This window comes from Cupressus sempervirens, chromosome 8, assembly GCF_028749045.1.
Source record: "Cupressus sempervirens isolate cs-2001-9-10 chromosome 8, ASM2874904v1, whole genome shotgun sequence".
NCBI classification, from domain to species: domain Eukaryota; kingdom Viridiplantae; phylum Streptophyta; class Pinopsida; order Cupressales; family Cupressaceae; genus Cupressus; species Cupressus sempervirens.
In genome coordinates this window covers 428,929,963-428,953,907 of record NC_143125.1, presented here as the reverse complement: position 1 = coordinate 428,953,907, position 23,945 = coordinate 428,929,963, and the positions used below count along the sequence as shown (strand labels likewise).

Sequence of the window (23,945 nt, the reverse complement as noted above, 5' to 3'; positions counted from 1 at the left end):
CACAAAAGGTCCCCCAAAACACTTCATAGCCTATGGTTACCAAAGTCATAGGCTAATTCATGAATCCTGATGCCGGTTAAAGTGGGAATATTACACTTAGTAGAGCCTAAGTACAAACCTCTAGGACTCACCAGGCATGGCTTGGCTCATGATTCTTCAAATCTGGGTGATTTTGTGTATGTATATGTATATATACAACCTTACATGTATGTATATGTGCTCACACACACACACACACACACACACATATAAATAATACACACACATATGTCTGTATTATATATATATATATTTTCATATTCATATTTATATATGTGTGCTTATATTATATTATGTATGTATATATATCCACAAACACGTGTGTGTCTATATATATATATATATTTTGTTAGATAAATACATATATACACACATATACACACATACATATAGATGCATATACTTTATGTAGCTTGAATCAAGCTCTATAGTCTATTATTTAACATAATTCTTAATTTTCTTTCAAACCTTATACACATTGTAAACTTAATATTATAGATGACATATGATGATGTGTTATCATCTTCTTCTGGTACTTTCTTCATTCTCAGTATCTCCTCTCCTAATTTAAGTGCTACTTTTGGAATCTGGAATAACATTTATGAAGCTTGTGGCAAAGTTCAAACTTCTTTTGCACATTTTTTTTCTGCAAATGTCTCCGGCCATGTCATTCCTTAAGAATTGTGTGAGTGCTGCACCCTATTGTTTTTATTGGTGGACAGGTTTTAGTGTACTTCTGATTTTGCAGGCAAAACATATGTGACAATCCCTTAATGTCAGTAACCATTCCTTCATTAGCTATTATTGTTATCTCTTTATGGTACCTACTTCATTTTTGATTGTGGATAAGCATAAAATTGCAGATGAAGAATGGTTGCTCTCTTTTTCTCTGGCTTACACTTATGCTATTTTTGCTCTGTTTCTTTTCTTTTATGAGATATGGTAATATTAAATATATGTATCTCAAACATTAAACCTTTTTTTTTTTGCAGAATTTGATCCAGAAGATTGCCCAATTGATTGTTCAAGACCATGTGAAAGAGTTTGCCCTGCTGATGCAATTAAATTTGAAAGTTCAATTCTTTACAATAATGTGCCTCTTAGTGCTAGCTCCACTGCCAAGTCTCAGGTTTTCCCCAAGTTCCATGGTTTTGAATTACATCTAACCCATGCTTTATCTTTCGTCTCGATGATGGTGACTCCGTAATTTCTTCTTCATTTTCAGTCAGGAGTAATTAATGAACGTTGCTATGGTTGTGGCCGCTGCCTCCTAGTTTGTCCATATGACAAGATCAGTGAGTAAAGTTGAATTATTTTTCCATCTGGCAACTTTTCAGATGACATATTAAAATAAATTGAATTAAAATAAATTGAATTTGTTTTAAATAAAAATCTGATTGTTTTAAAAGGAACAATATTTTGTATGCCTTTAAACTTAAAGTAACCGATGTGAAACCAAAATCAATATACGAGATTTTTTTTTGTTCAAAGGGAAATTAAATATTTTTATTCTTCTGGATTTCAAAAAACTACTTTTAAGTCAAACCATCCTATCAAATGCAACAATGCATAGTGAAAACGGGTTGCTTGAAGAGATTTCAATGGAAGATTAATCTTTAACCTAGGATTGTCTTGAAAGGTGAAAATAGTAAAATCTTATTTGAACATAGTTCAAAATTGAGTTTAGGTCATTTTCTTTGAGTAATATAATAATATAGTCGTCTTTCGTCTTTTTTCATCATAAATATTGATTTTAAAAAAAAAATCAGGAAACTTTAGGAATGAAAAGAGTTTAAAGGATTCAAAGGCATAGTAACAAATGGCTTCAACATTCTTGTGTAATATTCTGTTTCCCTTCCAACACCTTCCAACTATGAAACACTTATCAAGTATTTGTCAGATGCACAATGGGGAGGCCGTATCGTAGTATTTTGGTAGACAATACACACATGGGAGGTCGTATGGTAGTGTTGGAGCAGGCAAAGTATAATGGGAGGTTGTACAATAGTATTAGATCAGTTAGTGTGTAATGGGAGGCTGTACAGTAGAAGTTGGATGGTCATATGGTAGCAGTTGGATGGATGTATGGTAGTAGCTAGATGTTGTATGGTGATGGTTTTGTTCCCGCAATCGTTGAGGGAATGCCGTCGAGTAACCAGAGTAGAGATAGAGGGTCTGTACGGTGTAAAAGGAGAAAGTCGTATGATGATGGTAGATGAACCGTACGATGAGGGATAAAACTAAAAGAGACCGCACATGATGGAGGTGATGCAGTACGGTGTTGATCTTTAGATCGCTCAAGCTAAGTCCACCAGAATGGATTGACAACTCAAGGAAATTGTACAAAGAGACACCAGAGTATATTGTGATAAACACACACACACACACACACACACACACACATATATTCTACTAAAATGGTGTTCTGGACCTGCCAAATCCGAAGCAAAGTAATACAACAACGGATTAGTGTGAGGGTTGAATCCCACCAAAACTGGAGAAGCCAAGTAAGGAAGATCTTTCACTTGCGAAATGGCGAACAATACTGAACTCCAACAGGAATTTGCAGTACAAAGAAATAATTCAAATCGCATAACAACTACTACCTACACATCGTCCTTAAATACACTTCAGAGGAACTCTTGAGGGTTTACAAAGATAGCCGACGGCAACACCCATGGAAACAATAAAAATAAAAATGGGTCCGAGATATACTAAATCAATTGGAACCACAAATACAAATATTATTAACTTGGGCCCCATATTAATTAATTAAAGTAACTAATTAAAGGTCCTTTTGTTATATTATTTAAATTATGGGACCGGTTAATTAATTAGTTAAATTAAATTAGTACATTAAAATTTGGGAACATGGCATCTTGAAACAAGAGGATAGATTGACTTGACATTGCCTTCAGTAGTCACTAGGTATGTAATGACTTCTATGTGGTTGGCCTAGGAGAGATAAAAATGGTATTAGGGATATAGTGGTTGCATTCTCTTGGGGAATTCACACAAAACCTATAGATAATGGAGCTTAAATTCAAATCATAGGCTAAGGAAGTAGTTCTTTGAGGTATTGCAAAGGAACCCCAAGAGTTGTCTTGGCTAAGAGAATGGAAAAATTCATTTTGCAAAAGAAAAGTAGCTTGGGCACAATGCTTGTTGACAACCAAAAAACCCTCTATAGATGAGAAACTTTATCATCTTGATACTCATCCTATTTTGTATAAGTATAAATCAGTTTTCGGTTATATACCTTGAGGCTCGCAACCAAATAGTGGATTTCCACATAGATGTCATGTGTTTTCCTTAAGCAGGAGCAATTCATAAGTTACATGTATAGATCATACAATCCCTTGTGAGCTAGTAAGTATTGGAAAGGGGGTCATTTCGGTTGTGGTGCCGCTTTTGTTGGTGCAAACCTATCTTTAATTTTGAATTTATGGTGCCACTTCTTGGCTAGCCAAGTAGCTTGAATTCTAATGCTTTGGCCTCATATTGGCTTTGAGAAAACTCTCCAATCTCCTGAAACACCACTCCATTTCAAAAGGGTTGGAGAATATTTTTCGAATGTGTATAGCGTCTCCCCTTAGGACTCTTGACATAGTTTAACCATCTCTTGTGAGATCGCTAATTTGGACGGTAGTAGTTCCCTAGATACATGTATCTTTTCGGAGAAGTAACTATCTAGAATCCGTACTAGTGGTATCGGAGTTGAGTTGTAGGTTGGAACTCCCCTGAGTATTGCTGAAGAGGAGATTGTTGGAATGTGTCTAACATCGTCCCTTGGGATTTATGGAACAGTTTAACAACCTCTTGCTAGATCCATAACTAAGATGGTAGTTGTTTCTTGAATAGGTGAACTCAACCAACATCACTCTAGAAAGGGTGTTGCACAAATTTCAACTACTGAAGCTCAAATAAACACTTTCCATTACCAAATCTGTTGGGTCATACTGTCATTATGATTTCCCTAACATTAACTCATTAGCCTACATGAACCTACTGAATAGTCTAATAGCCAACTAGATTGAAGTGCTTATGAAGGGCATTTTAGTTTTCCCTTCCCAAAATTGTTGGTCGTCCATTAATCTCAACTCTTGATGTTGCAAAAACTACTCATTTTCCGAAGTTGCATCCTCTATTGGAAAGTTTCTTCATTTAACCAAGTACTCTTTGATGACTCTTTTTTGAAGAGTGCAATCTCAACTCTTAATGCTGCAAAATACCTGCTAATTTTTCCAGATTGCATCCTCTATTGACAAGTTTCTCTACTTAACTAAGCTTACTTTGATGACTCTTTTCTATACAGTACTCTCCCTATCCAATGGTGGAAACTCAGATGAGGGAACTACATAATTCTCAAGTCTCTTTTTGAGTCTAGATACATGAAACACAATATGTACTCTACTGTTAATTGATAACTCAAGCCCATAGCCAGCTTCTTCAACCCTCTTACAAACTATGAACAAACCATAGAACCCAGGTTTTCTCTTATCCACTCTTCTTAAGAGTGGATTGCGTGAATGGTTGGAGCTTGAAATATACCATATCCCCATCCTCGACTACACTCAAGTAGATGTGGATTGGCAAATAAATTCTATTAATTTTGTTCCTGTTGTAAGTTCGTCTTCAAAAATTTCATAATGTCTCAACTCTTCTGCATAAATCCCTTTCCTTAGGTACTTTGCTATCCCTAAATAACAAAACCATGAAGTTGCGTGCCTCGTATTATCATACATATATAGAGCCATGAATGATGAGATCCTAATAGATATGTGATAGGCATTACTATTGTAATACTCACAAAGGTGCAGCCATTTAGTCTAAGCTCTCTCCTATCTTAGAATGTAGTTTCAAGATACACTTCCACCCATTTGTTCACTATCTCTGTTGATCCATTTTTCTCTGGGTGGCAGATCATGTCAGAAGTGAACTTAGTCCTCATTTTGAAAGCTCCTTCCAGAAAAGGCTTAGGAACTTGTTACTCCTATCACTCACCGTGCACTTGGGCATCCCATGTAATCTGAAAATCTACTTTAACAAATCAGCTACCTGTGCTACATAGTAATTGAAATATCAAAGAAATGTATAAATTTGGTCAACATTTCAACCACAACACATTATGTAATTCTGGCCATGTACCTTAGGTAGCTTGGTGATGAAGTCCATAGAAATACTTTTTGTAATATCCCTGAAATTTCGATTATTTACATTTTCAAGTAAGAAAGTTTTTGCAAGGAAAGGAAGACATTGTCTCTTGTACATAATATGCATTTCTAGATTAAACAAACCATAATATGGTTTCTAACTAATTGAGTGACGGATGTACTGTGACAATCACCATGCCATCAATACTCCATATAGTAAGCACAATTATGATGCAATTTATGAGTGACACCATATCATACTGACTATATGATGGATGACAAAGTCCCCCCATCATCATGTAACCACCCGTCATGTTTTCATTTTCATAAATTATATCCATCCACTACATTGACATACGCTACAATGCATTGTATCACATGTCCATCACTTCAGTCTAATTCATAATTATGAAAGAACCAAAACTCGGAATCAGGTCAGAATTGGCAAGGCCTACTCGAATTGTGAATCACCTACGAATCGGCAAAGCGAAAAAACCCTTGAAATTTAAAGATTTTAACAATTTAAAACTTATAACAATTTAAAACTTATTTCGTGCACTTTTTATTGAATATAACTTAAACACACTATAACATCATTAAATAGAAGCTAAAGCCTAACATACTTAAACAAGGAACATAAACTATAAATCCATCACATACATAAAACAAATTGGTGATTTATCGTGATTTTTTACCAATTTGATGATTTCGGGGCCAATTTTGGTGATTGTTTGCGATTTTTGACAAAAATTGCCGAGTTAGGTGATTCAGGTGATTTGTGCCTAAAACATTGGCAATCTGGTTTAACGAGTCAGCAAAAATTGCCCATGCTTCCTTGGATCTCTAAATCGCCCAAATTGCAGCAATTCTGATTACTATGATAATTGCATATTATTATATTCCTTAACTTATCCATTTGCATTTCATAATTACACTCAAACTTGGACCTTTCTTGTAATGAGCCCTGTTGGCTCACTTTGAATCCTTGCTGAAGAAGCTTCATTTTGTTTCCAAGTTTTAAATTTTTTTTTTTTTTTGTGTTTTGAAATTATATACTTTTCTTGGTTTGTTTTTCAAATATAGAGAAGTGAAAAACTTGAAATGCAAAAGAAACTATTACAATTCAATTCCAACTTACTTTCTATAATTCACTTGCAAATATTGACAATGGAAAATGTAATATGCAGTCAACAATTGTATATAGCACTTGGCAAGAAATATGATCAAACTTGAGTTCTGAAAATTGTCATCATCAATCAATGGAGCCTTCAATTGCAAATGCTGCCTCTAGGGTAATTATCACAGCCGTCATAAAAGTAATGTCACCATGTGTGAAGTGATTGCAGCTGTAGTAATCCGAATGCTGCTATGGCAGTACTGATTGCAGCCTCAATAAAATACTCCCAATGACATTAATGCTGATGAAACTTTGCAGAAAATCTAGATGCCAAAAAAGCCATTCCTTCTAACTCCAAAACGCAGCAGTAGTGATTGATAAACCCTCAGTTAAAACACCTTCAATCTTAGATTGCAAACATAGACCAGAATTCAGTAAGAGGCATGATTCATTGGCAATGAAGGCCAATTCAAAGTGCGGACCACATATGAGGAAATCTTCAATTCTTCCTAGCCCCATGCCAAACCCTTTGAATTTCACCAATTTCAAATAACAAAGCATATAATGAGATGGATCGAAATTTTCAAGAGGATGTATTGATAACATATTAACTCCAAAAACTTCCTCAATACTCCAAAAACTTCCTGCATCTTGGATACATCTTTCAGTAACAAGGCTTCTTCAACACACCATCAAATTAGAACAAAAATTTATAAATTCATTATTAAGTTAGACTGAATAAATAGCTGTCAATATGTGTTAATTTCTTGGGTTTGCTACAAATGTAATAGCACTGCCATTATTTGGTTGTGTTTTCGAAATAGCAGCGTCCTTGTATTTGTATGAGGAATAAACCAAGAGAATAGAAATGTCCCTTCGGGATATGTCTATTCAACAATATGATAAATATAATGACATTAATTAATAGTTGTTGATGTGAGTTTTGCATCACTTACATAACATATTAGTAATTGAATATTTGATACGGAGTATCAAACTTACAATTCCTCTCTTGAAAAGTTATTGCTCATGGGATATGAGAATAACTCCAATGTTCCTTACTCTTGTGGATACTCGCTTAGTTTAAATCAATCAATCAGGACCACAAATACAGATATTAACTTGGGCCCCATATTAATTAATTAAACTAATTAAAGGTCCCTATATTATTTAAATTCTGGGACCAGTTAATTAATTAATTAAATTAAAAAATTACATTAAAATTTGGGGACATGACAAAATATATCTTTGATAAGATGATATCCATCATTTTAATATCACAATTGATATTATGAGTATTGGCCTCCCAGAATATCAATGATATTCACCAAGTACTCAAAATGATTTGATATCAAGTCTGATATCAAGAGTATTGGCCTCCCAGAATATCGACATTTGATATTCACCAAGTACTCAAATAAGGTTTTGATATAAAATTTGATATCAAGAGTATTGGCCGCCTAGAATATCGACATCCGAAATTCACCAAGTACTCAAATAAGGTTTTGATATCACATCTGATATCAAGAGTATTGGCCTCCTAGAATATCGACATCCGATATTCACCAAGTACTCAAATAAGGTGTGATATCACATTTAACATCACGAGTATTGGTCTCCAAGAATATCATACGATATTCAACAATTACTCAAAATAAGGTTTGATATCACATATGATATCAAGAATATTGGCCTCCCTGAATATCAATGATATTCACCAAATACTTCGAGTAATGGTCTTCGAGAATGTTGAGATGCAAGACATTCACCATTTACTCAATTTGTTTGATTTCATAATACAAGGCTACAAGCTATTGTAAGATTTTTACCTTACAATAACTTATGCAAATATAAGTGATGATCATTTTTGGAAGTTGTCACTTCCTCATGATATACACAGGGGGTAGGCCCATTAAATCTCATGGTCACGATGTATGAATCATGGTCCTCTTGACTGCGACAATTTATTGATCATTGGAGAATCTAATCTCATGGTCACGATGTATGAATCATGGTCCTCTTGACTGCGACAATTTATTGATCATTGGAGAATCTATCTCTGTGATTCAATAACATTGAGATTAGGGAAGGTTGACTGAGTCACATCCTCTATCCGTTCCCTCTCTTTCAAGGTTGCCTCTAATGAAATGCTAGGCTCCCTCTAAATCTCAATCTCCCTCTTCCTGCTATAACATTCTCAAAGGAAAAGATCAAAGCACATAGCTCTTGATTGTGTGCAAAGAAATACAAATGAGAGAGACTGCATTGATTAAATGAAATAATCAAGTATAATAAATAATTCTTTACAATAATATAAGATCATTCCAATGCAATATAGACAAATTTCTAATAAAAAAATATACTTTATCTATATTCTCTTATATTCATAAGAGATTATATTACTAGCTTCTTGCACATCAACTAATCCTCTTACATTTAATAATGTCAAATTATTAAATTAAAGGATATTTCTATATATTTATTAGATATTTAATCATTTTATCAAAATTAAAATATTATCCCTTTGAATTTACAAATATCTCAAAACTAAATATACATTTAGTATAAGTTTAGGCCATATTATATTAGTGGTGAGAAAATTTAAATATATAATACAGCTGCAGCGTACCTTTAGTCAAATGTTTGTAGTACCTTCTTTTTGTACTCCTTCCGTATTGGAAGGTCTCAGATAGTAATTATTGGGTCCACCTTACCCACTCAGTGATTATTACAGGGTCGGATGACTTTTCAACTGTAGCCTCTTTTAAACTAAGTTTGTAAGCCACCGAAAGCCAAGTCCTAGGACATGCCAATAACAATCAACTAAATCATGTCGACATTAAATGATTAACAGAAAGCAGCATTGATGGAACGCACTGAATGTGCGCCGAGTTTTTGTGTCAACGACTTTGCAAAAGGAGTAAATACCTGCCTTCCAAAATTTTCACTCAATGTGCCTTCTAAAAATTTGCTTCCTTGCTCTATTCTCTCCACATTAACTGATACCACTAAATCATTAATATAGGTGTCCATTACTCATCAATCCCTCATTCCTATATTTGTATCGCCCTCATATGAACTTTCTACATAATAATAATAATACTATGAATGTTGGTGTGCTTCAATGTCACTCAGACCTACCTATGTGTTTCTTTTCAAAGTGCTGTATAATTTTCCTCTTTTCGAGGCCATGTAGAATCCCATCTCTCAGCGATGGTCCATGGGGAATTTGCAGTTAAAAGGGGAGAGATTAAATAAGTTTATTGCTACCTTCACTAGCCACCCACGAATGAGTTATAGCATCATGAATTATCAACACTCATTAGCGATCAATCCTAAATTTGAACTATGTAAATTTAGAGTAATTGGCAATTCTTGGATCGGACAATCACTCCATTACAAGTGAATGTGATCTACATCATACCAATAGAATTGTACTCATTTAGACATCGGAAATTCCTATCAATAACCCAGACATTACCATTCGAATAATATATTCAGAATTATATAGTTGCCATCCATATATTCAATGCATGCATGGATTCTTCTTAGCAATTTTTCATGGGCTTTCACAGCCAAAGTGACATCGAATTTTGCTTCTTCCATGTTTGGATTATTCTTAACAATCGGTTCTAAGAATTTATTAATTTGCACAAGGCTCTGATACCATGTTAGCTTCTTGGATCTGCTGCAAATGTAATAGCACTGCCATTATTTGGTATGTGTTTTCCAAATAGCAGCATCCTTGTATTTGTATGAGGAATAAACCAAGAGAATAGAAATATCTATTCAACAATATGATAAATATAATGACATTAATTAATAGTTTTATATATATATATATATATGTATGCATATATTTATCATTGTGATTATATTAATTTCTTTTGACCTCATAGGTTTGTTGACGCAACGAAAGGCAAGAGAATCCCCAAAGGAGATGTCCTAGCCCCCAACAATATAACCATGCAGCGGAAACACAAGAAGAAGAAAAAACAATGCAAGATTTGATACCAAATCACAATCCTTTATTCATAAAATATAACTGATTACATGCAATATGCCCAGATGTAAGGCCTTCTGGGTTAGGGCCAAATACAAACAACAATTACAAAATACAATCAGTTCTGCAAGATCCAACAAGATCCAACTTACAACCAATCTCAGCGAGTCCAGATTCACAACTAGATAAGAAAACCAAGAAGAATCCACACTTGTACCCTCAGGTCCACCAAGAGATCCTCTAGTTCCTAAGCCGTAGCTCTAGATCTTCAAATTCGCATTTATCCTTCATTCGGGTCCCAACTCAATATGACTAAAAGACTCCACAAGACCCCTACTTATACCAATCTAAGCCACAAGTCAGCCTAGAACACAAATTAAATACCCATACATAAATTAAATGCCACAAGTTGGCCTCCAACAGAAATTAAATGCCCAAAATTGATATCCGAGTAAAATCATGATATCTCCTAGCTCTGATTGAATTAGAACTCGCGCTTCGAACCGTAGGTAGTACTTTAGGCCCTCCACAACCTCTTAAATGTGCAAAGGCTGATTCCTTAAGGAAAAATGCGCATCCATCCTGAAAATCACACAGAAAATTGTCGTGCAGAACCGCCAAAAATCGATACTTTAGGAGAATTGCCACATCTCCCAGCTTATAATGAATTAGAACTTGCACCCTTGAAACAAGGTAGTACTCTAGGTCCGCTTTAATCCCAAAAGTGTGCAGCCTCTCATTCATTAAGGATAATTAGTTATATGGCTTGCAACAGGCACCCAGAAACCAGAAAAACACAATTCTAGCAGCAAGGTAAAAACAAACACAAACTTCAACTCAATCCATCTAATCTCTATGCAATCACGAGGAAAGGTTCCCCAATGTGTCTCCAACACATCCCTAACCATGAAAAACAAAACTCCACCAAAATCCAAGCTCAATGCTCCACAATACTTAAGCAAAATCCCTCCAAACATGTAGGATTGCAAGCAAACCCAAGATGCTCTTGCATCATTTATCCTACCAAAGCTACGAAGACATCAACAATATGCATCGCATTATTAAAACACGATAAAATACTGATGGAGTGTGGACTCAAGACGTCATTACTGTACTGCCAAAAATGGAAACCACACTGACCTGACTTACTATAAATCAAAACTCACACAAATTGAGACCCCCAAATCCAAGTGTCACCTCACAAGGGTCACAATGATGAAATGACATCCCCATGCTTCTAGGGCTTGCTAAATCATGGACATTATAGTCCTCCCTCCCCAAGATTTCTTGTCCTCAAGCAATCACAATCCTGGGTCCCGAAGTATATCCTTGGACTCCCAAGTGGCATCCTCATCTAGTTGAGCATGCACTTCACTAAAAACTCTCTGGTGATCCACCTATGCAGGTGTATCTCCTTAGTATCCATTATCGCGTCAGGGATCAACTGTAACCCTCCCTCATCATCTACTGGGGCTAAAGTAGAAGATGGACATGTCTACCTAGCACCCTCTTGAGGAACAATACATGGAATATATTATGCGCTCTTTTGTCCTTTGAAATCAAGCTCATAGGCTACCTCACCCATGTGTCTAAGCACACAAAAGGAACCATAGTAGTGAGGTTTGAGTTGATAGATGATTTTCTGTAAGGTTGGAACATCAGATACACCATATCACCAACCTAGAAAGAGCAAGCAGTCCTTTTCTTATCACCACACTACCTTTACTGATTTGAGCCTTCTAAATGTTGTCTCTCAAAATCCTCATAACATCCCAACTGTCCTATAGTAACTCTCCTGCACTTGGCATCTTACTGTCACTGAATAACAAATCCATGAAACTCGAGGGATCATGCTTGTTGAGGCTCTAAAAGGGGACATCTGAATAGACATATGGTTAGCGTAAATATAGCAATATTTGCACAAGTATATCCGCTTCACTCAAGCTCGCTGCTATGTTGACACATGGTTCCATAGATAGCCCTCCACTCACTTATTAACAATCTCAGTCTGTCTATTACTTTGAGGGTGGTAACCAGTTCTCAGATTCAACTTCATCTCGCACAACGTAAACAACTGTTGCTAGAGGTGACTCATAAATAGGCTATCTCAATCACTAAGAAATCTCTGGAGTAAACCATGCAACCTAAAAGTCTCCTGGAAGAACAACTCAGCTATCTGTGTCACTGAAAATGCAGCGGTGATAGGAAAGAAGTGACCATAATTGGTGAGGCGATCTACCACTATAAAAATGCAATCTCTTCCTTGGGCTTTTAACAAGCCCTCAATAAAATCCATAGATAAACACTCCCACTTCCTCTCAGGAATGAGAAGTGGCTGTAATAAAATGGCTGGATAAGTATGCTTTTGTTTGTTTTGCTGACAACTAGAGTAGTCTGTGACATGTTGCTGAACATCTGACTTTAGACCCTTCCATACGAATCTCTCCTGAGTCTGTCTATAAGTCTTAAAGAATCCAAGAAGCCCAGCCAATTGAGAATCATGAAAGGCCCACAACACAATCTACTTGACACTGATTCGTGGACCAATACAATCATTCACTTGTAAATGATCAGCTCATTTACATGAGTATACCTGCTGCCCTATAAACTTCTATCAACAATACCCGATGCCCTCTTATTCTTGGCATGCTCAGCAACAACCAAGTGTCTCCAAACCTCAGATATCTCCGTGATAACACATAAATGGGATATCCGTGAGAGTGCATCGAAAATTACATTTAGAGTACCCTTAATATAGGAAATATCAAAATCAAACGACTACAACTTGCTAACCCACTTTTACCTCTCATTGAGATCCCATCGTCCAAGGCAATGCTTTAGGCTATTATGGTCAATTTTGATGAAAAACTTACTGCCAACTACATACTACCTTAACTTGGCCAAAGCATGCATAATGGCTAACATTTCCTTATCATAAACATTGAAAACTCTCTCAGGTCCCTTGGACTTCTTGCTATCAAATGTACTAGGATGGCAATCCATGGAAAGAACACCAATCCCCTCATTTGATGCATCACAATGCAAGTAAAAAGGCCTCAATAAATCCGACAATGCTAGTACTAGGCATGATCTCATAATCTGCTCGAACTTCTCAAAGCACTCTTGTGTCGGGGAGGTCCACTCAAAAGCACTCTTACGGGTTAACCCAGTAAGGGGAGTTGCATGATGACAGAAGCTTGTCACAAATCTATGTTATTTCTTAAATCTAGTATCTAGGTAAATAGATCAGATCTAAATTCACACTACTAGATTTATTTAATGAAATAAAGTAGCAGAAAACTTAGGAAAGCAAAACACATTCATACACAATTCATAAGCTCAATCAATTCATCATTCAAAATAACTTCAAAACTTACAAGAGCTCCTAGAACATGGGAAAATGGTTCTGACACAAGTTAGAAACAAAACCACAAATATGGAATATACTTTTTATTGCTACCTTCTCCTTTGTTGTTGACTATTGTAAATTTTATTTTTCTTCCTTGGTGAAAGTCAGAAATGTCTTCTCGAATTTCTCTCTCTCTCTCTCTCTCTCAATGTCCTTTTGAGAAAGATTATTTTCTATTTAACCCTTAGCTTCCTTTTATATAACAATTGGGAAAAGTACCTACTTGAAGTCTACTTCTATAAAGTAGAGTCCTACTTGAAGTCTACTTTCATAAAGTAGAGTCCTACTTTTACTCTTCTTCTTAGGTGACTACTTTAATTATTTAGGTAAATAAAGTAGAGTTTTACTTGAACTCTACTTCCTCAAAGTAGAGTCCTACTTGAACTCTACTTCTAACTTACCTTTATGAGCTACAATTATTAACACTCCCTCTTAGTGAGGAAGGTATTCACCACCACTACAAGCTTGTCTCGAAAGAAAATCAACTTCCCTTTTACGAAGGGTTTGGTGAGTATGTGTGTAACTTGTTCATCCATCGAAATATACTGAAACTTAATTGCTCCCTTCAAGACCTTGTCTTTGTTGAAATGATATCTAATCTCATTGTGTTTTGATCTATCACGAAACACTGGATTCTCTAAGAGTTTTATGCAACTTTGATTGTCACAATTAATCACAAGTAGGCTCCAAATTCTGATAAAATAAACATGTAAGCAACATACAAAGCCAAATTGCTTCACAACTTGCCAAATTGGCTGGCATGTACTCAGCGTCAGCTGAACTGAGTGCTATTGAGGTTTGCATCCTATTGAACTAGGAAATCATGGCTGACCCAAAATTGAAACAACACCCTGAAGTACTCTTCTGATCTGTATCACTCCTTGCCCAATTTGAATCATAATACCCTAGCAACTTTACCCCATCTGCACAGAGATATTGCAAACCAGACTCCATTGTGCCTTTCAAATATTTGAGCACATGCTTTGCTGCAATCCAATGAACCTGCCTTGGCTCAGGTACCATATATTGACTCAAGGTGTTTATAGCAAAACAAATGTCTAGTCGAGTGTTGATGAGATACATCAGTGAGCTAATTAATTGCATGTATTGTTTGGAATCTACCAATTCCAACTTTGAAGAAACAACCTTCTTCAAGTTGGTTACCATTGGAGTAGCCATTGATCTATTGTTCTCCATTTTGAATCTCTTAAGGATCTGCAGCGTATACTTCCCTTGTCCAAGAAGGATGTCTCTCGATCTTTGCCAAACCTCAAGTCCTAGAAAGTAATGCATCAACCCAATGTCCTTCATCTAAAATTCTGTTACCAAATCTGATTTGCACTCAGTGATTTTGCCCTTGTAAGAATTAAGTCATCCACATAGAGCACCAAGATGAGGATCTAAGATCCACCAAGTATGAAGTATAGGTTGGAATTTGCCTCACTCTTGGTAAAACCCATGCTCTGCAAATAGCTGTTGATCCTAGAGTACCATGCCCTTGGAGCTTGCTTGAGTCCATACAAGGTTGTCTTAAGCCTGCATACATGTCACACTTTATCATGTACCTCAAACCCCAGTGGCTGCTCTATATATACTTCTTCATTGAGGAATGTTGTCTTTACATCCATCTAGTGAATCCTCCACGCTAATTCTGAAGCAATGGATATAACAACTCAAATAGAAGAATGTCTAGTAACAAGAGCAAAGGTCTCCTCGTAATCTACTACCTCTTTCTGAGAGAATCCTCTGGCTATAAATCTTTGTTTATACTTCTCCACACTACCATTTGTTGAATGTTTTATTTTGAACAACCATCTAGAAGTCACTATTGACTTCCCCACTGGTCTTTGCACACATTCCCAAACATCATTCTTCATGATGGAGTTATGCTCCTCCACCATGGCATCTCTCCGCACCTGTTGGCTAGCTGCTTCCTCAAAGCTAGAAGGCTTTGAGTCTATGATGTTGGTCATCAAGGACATCTATGTCAGAAACTTCTATGGAGGCCTACTCTCCCTATATTTGGTTCTAGGAGCCTCAACATTTTCTTGAGCATCTCTTAAGGTCTGCTCAAACCATTTTGGCCTCTTAATTAATTCAAAAGGGTTTAATTGTCCCTCTCTTGAATTTTGACCGTTTGTACTAGAAGTTTGTGAACTCTTCTCACCTTTTGAATGCTCCTGCAAAATATCCTCTACAATTATCGGTGGATCAGGAGATTTCTTTGAGGTCAAGTTTTCTTCAAACTTGACATCTTGCTTACAATTGTCCTCCGATATGTTGGTATAAAGACTGTTTAGGCTTTTGACTCTTCATTGTATCTGACAAGAATGTCCTCACCCGAGGGCTCCAACTTTGTCCTCTCTACAGGCACATGAATATAGACTAGACAACCAAAAATCCTAAGATGTCCTATCTCAAGCTTAATCCCTGTGAATGCGTCCTTTGGAGTCTTTTCCTCTAAAAATTTGTGAGGGCTCTTGTTTTTTAAAAACACTGCTATGTTTTACACTTCTTTCCATAGAACCAATGGCAAACTCTGATCATGGATCATGGCTTTTAAAGAGCTGATGATAGATATGTTCTTCCTCTCTGCAACCCCATTTTGTTGCGGATTATAGGCAACTATCTTCTCCCTCTTGATTCTTGCATACTTGTAGAAATCTCTGAACTCATTTGATGTATACTATTTGTTGATGTCAATTTTGTACCACCACATAAAATATAGCAATTGAACACTTGATATGGGATATCAAACACTCAATCCCTCTCTTGAAAAGTTAATACTCATGAAGACATGAGAAAAACTTCAATGTTCCTTACACCTGTGGATAGTAAATCAATTATGTCAATGTGATTTTCTGGTAATCACGTAGGCAGCCTTACGTTGTTCATTCAAGGATGACTTGGGTTTTGGGATGATGGTGATGATTTTGTATGAGTGCCAGATGCTGTTGATGGTGGTGATGATGGAGGGTGTATTCAAATGACTTATGCCTTTCTAACTTTCTTCTTCAAAAGTCCAACTACTAAACTACTTGCTATTCTACTCCTACTCCTATGAATGGAAAGATTAGCAAATGGACAGGGATCGAATCTGATGAAAGCTAACCAATGGCTCTACCTCCATAGATGCAATGATTCAAGGGAAAAAGACTAGTTTACCACACAAGGCTTTCCAACTAGCTGCTAGGATGCTAGTGGCCTAGTTATAGATCCCTATCAAACATCCACTAATATCACCATGCAACTATCCATCTACTCTTACTCTCACTTAACAACTTCTTGAAATAAAGTCTACTTTAACAACTTCAAAAGACATCTAATTCTAACTTTTGGAAGTAGAAACCATGCAATAACACCAAATGTTCTTAATCACCATGCAAGTCACAACAATGATAAAGAGAGACAATTTTGGTATTACCTTAGCAACAATTTTCTTCGACCCTTTACAAATGAGAGAAAATGGCCTTATATAGAGGCCAAAGTTACAACCAATGATAGAGATTAAGAGGCAAAACCAACGATTCAGATTGGATCCGAGAAACCCTAATTAGGGTTGCCACCCCATCGGCCAATGAGAAGACACCACCTTATCAGTGGACCAATGAATATAAGGAAAAGTGGCAACCAATGAGAAGGCACCAAAATGGTAGCCAATCAGAATCAGACACCTATCCTACCCAAGAAGAAGGAGAATTTGCCACTTGGGCTTACATGAAATAATCTTCTAATATAGTTCTACCATTTTCTTTCATCTTTTTAGCCAAAGTGATGAATTTGGCTAGCTTTTCGTTGACTTCCTTCATGGGAGGGCAAGGTGTATGTTTCATCTTGAGCTCAGCTGAATTCATCATGTTGCTCATTGCTTGCAGTGTTTTCTCATGATCATTCTTATATTCTTTCATGTATCCGATAAAGGCATTGAGGGAGGCAAGGTTGCCCAAATGGTTCTTCTTGATGACAACCTTCCCCAACTCATCCAATCTTGATCCAAATTCTGTCTCATTGATGTCCCCTTCTCTGATATCTCCAAAATCAAGCACAACCCCAACATCGCTCATCATGGTTGAAATGGAAGTGTCAACGCTTGGGTTGTGCTGTGCAATCTCGTTCTGTATCTCTTCAAGTATTCTCAATCTGATAATCAAGGCAACAAACCAAGACTCCACTGTACACAATCCTCTCTCATCTATCAACTTGGCATTTTCCAAATATTTCTCTGGTAGCTCAATGAATGCCTGTAGCCTGGGAATGGCTAAGTCCTTGACTGGAAGGAAATCCTTCCATTCACCTTCAAATGCTTTGAATTTGTCTCTAATAGCTACCAATGACTTGAATGTCAAGATAAAGGAAGGCAAGAAATTTACCTCGTCTTGAATTGTATCATGGATCCAATCCTTGACTTCACACTGTTGAGCCGATATCGCTTCTGTGTTGCTTCCATTGTCTTGTGGAAGGGCTACCTGATGCAACTGTTGGATAGGCTGACAATCTCTCCAATACATGTTTTCGGCCTCCAACTTTACAATCCTTTTGTTTTCCTTCCTCAACCTTTCTCTAATTGAAACCACGCCTTCCTAGATCTCCTCACATTCCATGTCATCCGTGATTCTTCCCAAGTTATGCTCTACTATCTCATATTTTTGAGCTACAATCTCACCCAATGCCTTGCTAACTGTTAGTATAGCAATCTAAACTTTTTGGTGACCATCAGTGTTGCTCCTGATTACCTTTGCCACCATTTTTGCAATTTGTTTCTGGTTCTCACTATCACCCTTTTCCATTAATCCTTGGATATCTTCAACTGTTTGAGCAGTCACTACCTCCCCTCTTGCGATAAGCATTCACCTTAACTATAGTGGTGCAGTGCATCTCCCCAAATTTGGATTTGGTTCGACTAGCAAAGCATCACCAACAGGCTTGGGTGCCTGGCTTATTTCCTCAATATCAATTGGCCTATCCTCTTCTTCACAACTAGCATCTACCTTTTTGGTTTGCAAACAAAATGTGTTGTAATTCACGTGATTGTTAGATGGAATAACCAATTGCCTCAACTCCTTTTTGGTGCTCATGATATGTATTATCTCCATCTCTCTTCATTGACTATTCTCAGTTTGTTTGTATGTGTGAAACAATTTATCGTATTTTACCATTTTGGGCATCAGTCATATGTGTTCTTCGAATTATATAGGTTTGCACAGATACTGATCTACTCCTTCCAATCATTTCTATCGATGAGTGGTTTAATAGCTGAATCCCTATGGTATATAAGCAGCGTCTATTCTTCCTTTAATTAATGTCTTCTGTTCTCCATTTTCTGAACCATATTTTATGGGTGTTGAATTTAACGTGTAGCTGCATTTCTGAATATAAATGGGAAACTTTCCTTATTGTCTAAGAGCAGTGAGTAATAATAATCACCGTTCATATACGCTTGCAATTGCTAAGCATATAACTCTGTTGGCAGATTGCTGTCTGTATCCTTATGTTTCCTATCCTCCATGTTCGGCATCTATTCAGTATTGTTCTTCTTATCCACTGATTGCCTCCTGTTTTGATCTGATGCAAATTGTCTTCTATTATCAGATGCTTCTGTCAGATGTCTCTGTCCATCTAGATGCCTCTCGTCAGCTTATCTTCCTTTCTTATTGCTTGGAAAGAACTATCCATTCCTGATTTCCATTGCTGAATTCTTGTGCTTATTTTTTGCTTTTTTTCCTCCCTTTTTGATTGAACTTTATCTTTGTATAGTTATGGAATGATCAATTTATATTGAAAGGACACAACTGATTGGATTTAATTATTTTAGTTAATTACTTTTTCACTTATATTTTTATTACTACATTTGAATATATTTATTATTTATTTATATATTTTATTATTAAACTAATATTTATCTAATATATATCTTATAAATATAGTTATTATCTATTATAGATTGGTTATTAATAATTAGTTTTATCAAACTAATTACCATTTATCATTCATTTATTATATTTAATTATATTGTAATCATATATAATACACGATATGATTATATTGATAACTAGATACTATATGTTCTTAGTTTCTTTATTGATAATAAATCATAATAAATTATATTATAATTTTTTATTTATTCTATTATGAATTAATTTATTATAAAATCTTATAAATATGGGGACATGACAGTCCACCCTTCCTCAAATTGTTTGTCCTCAAGCAATTGGATTCGTTGGTGCAATTCTCTTTGATCCTTTATGTACTGTAGCTCATGTGATTCTTGTCGTGCTGAGTGTTGTTTTCTTTCTAGATGAGTAAGCCTTCAGAGATGTAGAGTCATTGGCTTAATTCCTTTCTAAGAGTTACAACATAATGTTCATGATGCTAAATACTCCTTAAGAATATCCTTACTTTTGACACTCATTGAGAATGTCCCTGATTAATGGCACTCACTAAGAAACATATACTAGGATATATGAAAACATAAAATGTGCATAAAATATATATACATTAGTGTATAAAAACACGATTCAGACACAAAGTATACACATTAATGCATGAAGACACAATGCAAACACAAAGCATACACATGTTAAAAGCTTTGGTAGATTCTTTCCTCTAATTACAATTTTTGTGTTGACGATGTTGGTGGTGACTACCTCCTTGACAGAGAGACCTGCATTATATGTCAGTACCCCAAAGCCATGATAATAATATTATTCAATATTGTAAGGCATTTACAATATAAGATCCTAATTCCCAACTTAAACCCCTTTCTTAAGGATGTGTAATGTCCCCTTTTTGACAGGCACCAGCTACTTATTTTATTTTAGCCTTTGTTTTCCCCGAAGGCTAAAAAGGAAGAAATAAGGGGGAAAAGATATATTAAATTAATTACTTATAAGGTTACTAAACAATGAAATATTAAAAAATAACTTTATATTTAATTGATTTAATATTTAAGTGACTAACATAATAAAATATCAAAAAGTCACTTAAAAGAATAAAGTGTTGGATTCCTCTAGAAGCTTCTTGGAGTTGCTTGTGAAATCTTTATAAGGAGCCTTTGGGGGGTCATTTTACACATCTTGAGTTGCATATTCATCTATTGTGCTGAGAGCCTTAGTGCTTGCATTCTTGCCTAAGGGTTTGAAGACTCTAAGGTGCCAATTTCAGTTGTGAGATATCAACCCTAGTTGGGAGTGGAGGAATTGGTATTCAGCCAATTCATTTGTGATTAATTGGGAGATAATATTCAGTGATTTTTGTTTGGCCCGAGCATCTAATTTTTGACATCAGTTGGCAAGGAGAAAGGTTTCAGTTTTCGCAGCAGATCCGAAAAAGCAAAGCGAAAAAGCAGAGCCGAAAAAGCAGAGCCGAAAAAGCAAAGCGAAAAGCAGAGCCGAAAAAGTAGTCCAAAAAAGCAGATCCGAAAAAGCAGTTTGAAAAAGCAAATCCTAAAAAAGCAAAGCCAAAAAGCATGTCATCTCAGCTACTTATCCCAGGTTCTTTTGGTATTTACATTTGGCAATCGTAGATGGATACATTTGACAAGTAATATATGTCTTTTTGTTACCAAAGTATTCAGTCATTGTGAACATTGAAGTATTGAAGGGAAATCAACTTAATTCAGCTATTCAGTTTGTATGCCAAATGTTTGTAAAAACGTCTCATTGCATAGTCATAGGATGCATACCAAGTGTTTGTGAAAATACCTCTTGGCTGTAGGTGTGCATTTTACATCAGAATTTCATGTACTTGCATTTGGAAAATAATAAAAAGAAGTTGCATATCACTTTGATTTCCAATTAGTTATTTTGCAATCATTTGTATTCATCAATATCATTGGCATTCAAAAATCATAGCAAAACAACAAACATCAGCAAACTGAGACTGCAAGGGAAGTGTTTGACAAAATTCCTAAGGCAGAAAAATAGGGATAAAACTTCAAAAATTGTCAAGGCACTTTACAAGATGCTTAGCTCCTGGGAGTGCTTCCTGGGGCTCTAATTAATATAGAAGCTCTCCACTAAGTACCATCTTGTCACAATATTTCTTTCTTTACGACCTTATGGATAATCAATACTGATGTATCCATCCTTCCTAGGAGAGAGTTCTTTCTCGTCCTTGGCCTTATGGATACTTGCTCTGGGTGTATCCATCCTTGCATATGCATATATTTTTTCTTAACAATATAATACTAGTTCCTTCAGAGAATACTCGATTCCCTGCCTCACTTCCTCAAGAATATTCAATTTCAGAATATCTTGCAAAGTCCTTTAGAGAGGCTAGCTCGCTGCCTTAATTCCATACTATAACATTCAATTTAGAATGTCCTTGTTTTGATCTCTATTTCTTTTAATCTCTATTTCCGATTTGATGCAAATGAGGAGTCCTTTACTTAGTTACTCATAACCAAGTCTTGATCTGATCTGATATCTACTATTGCCTATACCTTACTTGATCAAAGGATTCTTATTACAATAAATGATATATCTTGATCACTTTATTGGGTTGGAGAATGTTTCTCTTACTGGTTTTGAAATAAAATGTCTTCACCATATGCCTACTGTAGTAATATATCACCATTCATATCTACTAAGTTCGATGCATAATATATCTTGATACTAATCCTTTAAGTAATCTGTTTACAAATTCTTGAAGTGGTCAGAATAAAGTTTAGTTGAGTTCATCAGTTTTCTTTCTATGTACGTATTTTCTTTTCTGACTTGGATCGACAACTTGTCTCTCAATCCAATTGTTACTGATTTGTTGTTTTCTGCTGTAAGAACTTGATTGCTATTTGTTTAAGTCTATGTTCTCTGATCTCTAACCTCTGTATTCATATATATTTTATTCTCTTAATTGTTTCTTTCCCCCTTCCCATCTGTATTAAGACTATATGAGCCTCATTATACAATGGATATAAATCCAATTTGTGTACTTAAAATGTAATTATGGATTTTCTTCTTTTAATAACTCGTCAAAGGAGCCCGTTGATATTTGTTTTACAATTATAAATCTTTATGAGAGACGTTGAATACATTTGGCACTTCTTCATTTTAATCACTGAATTCAAGAAAAATTGAGGATCTTGCTCTTTTAAAACTGTCACGACCTTATATTTAAAACTCTCTCATTGCTGAGAACGACATTCAAACTTTTCTTTCCTCTCGACTTCTTTACATTAAAGTATCGAGCTTCATCTATCTCACGGTTCTTACAGACCATATTGCTAGCATTGTTTTCTATTGTTTGGACGACTTGAGCCGAAGAACGACAAGACTTCTTGAGCCAAACTGATCAATGATCAGGTTATGTTTACTTCCATTTCTTCTTTTTTAGAAATTGATGCCAGTAACTTTCTCAATAAGTCTAAATCTGCCATTGTTCCTGTTAGTAAACAAGTTTGTCCTTCGAAAAGAATTACAAAACATGACTCAAAATGCTCGAATAGAAGAACAAAAATCTACTAACAGTTGGATGTGTTATCATTGATTGATAACCATCCTTTGAATTGAGAGGTACGACTCCCTCTTAGAAAGATTTACAATGAATTAGATGACTGGTTATGTCTTTTACCTAAAGTCATGAAGGTTTTCCAACATTCATTCATAAACATGAAACGAATGCAGTTGCTAGATTTACAAATCCGAATAAAGAGAGAAAGATCAGCAAATAGCCGCACGACCATTTATTCAATCCTTCTTTACATTGCAGAGAAAATGAAGGAAATTGTTATTTATTCTACAAACTATAACTGACCACAGGACTACATCCAAAACACAAAAGACATGACCACATGATCAACATCAATCCAAGAAAGATATATTCAGACCACAAGATTTGATAATATAACCTTCTCTTCGTTCTAAACACATGACAAAAGAAACCACATGATTTCTCTGTCTTTGTAATTACAATCCATTTTTGCAGAAAACAAATAAACTTCCCCTATTTCCCTATTACAAACAGAATATCTTTTCCTCTCCCGCAACCACAAGACCTGTGAAAAAGAAGAACCTACTGTTATTAAGTCTCTCTCCATAAAATCGATTTCCAGCAGCACCATTCAGTTTTTATAACTGAATCTTGAAATTCAGAGCTCCGAGGATATTGCCCGATCATATTTTACCTCCTTTATTAAAACAGAACACCCTTATGATATATGCCTTTAATTTTGTTTTCACTTCCATGGAAAGACTTGATGGGTGGCTCATATAGAATGACATGAGTTTT

At 35.7% G+C, this 23,945-nt stretch overlaps 1 protein-coding gene across 5 annotated transcripts in view; it reads left to right on the top strand.

Moving 5' to 3' along the window:
- LOC149543066 (uncharacterized) overlaps nucleotides 1-23,945 on the top strand; it is a 233,030-nt gene that overhangs the window by 76,720 nt on the left and 132,365 nt on the right. For 4 of the 5 annotated variants that reach the window (XM_089797991.1, XM_089797990.1, XM_089797989.1 and 1 more), the window contains exons 5-6: nucleotides 1,032-1,168; nucleotides 1,265-1,334. The exons of the other annotated variant lie outside the window; for it this stretch is intronic. In XM_089797991.1, coding sequence (XP_089654117.1) covers nucleotides 1,032-1,168; nucleotides 1,265-1,334 — 207 coding nt within the window. The remainder of the gene's footprint in view (nucleotides 1-1,031; nucleotides 1,169-1,264; nucleotides 1,335-23,945) is intronic. 5 annotated transcript variants of the gene reach the window in all.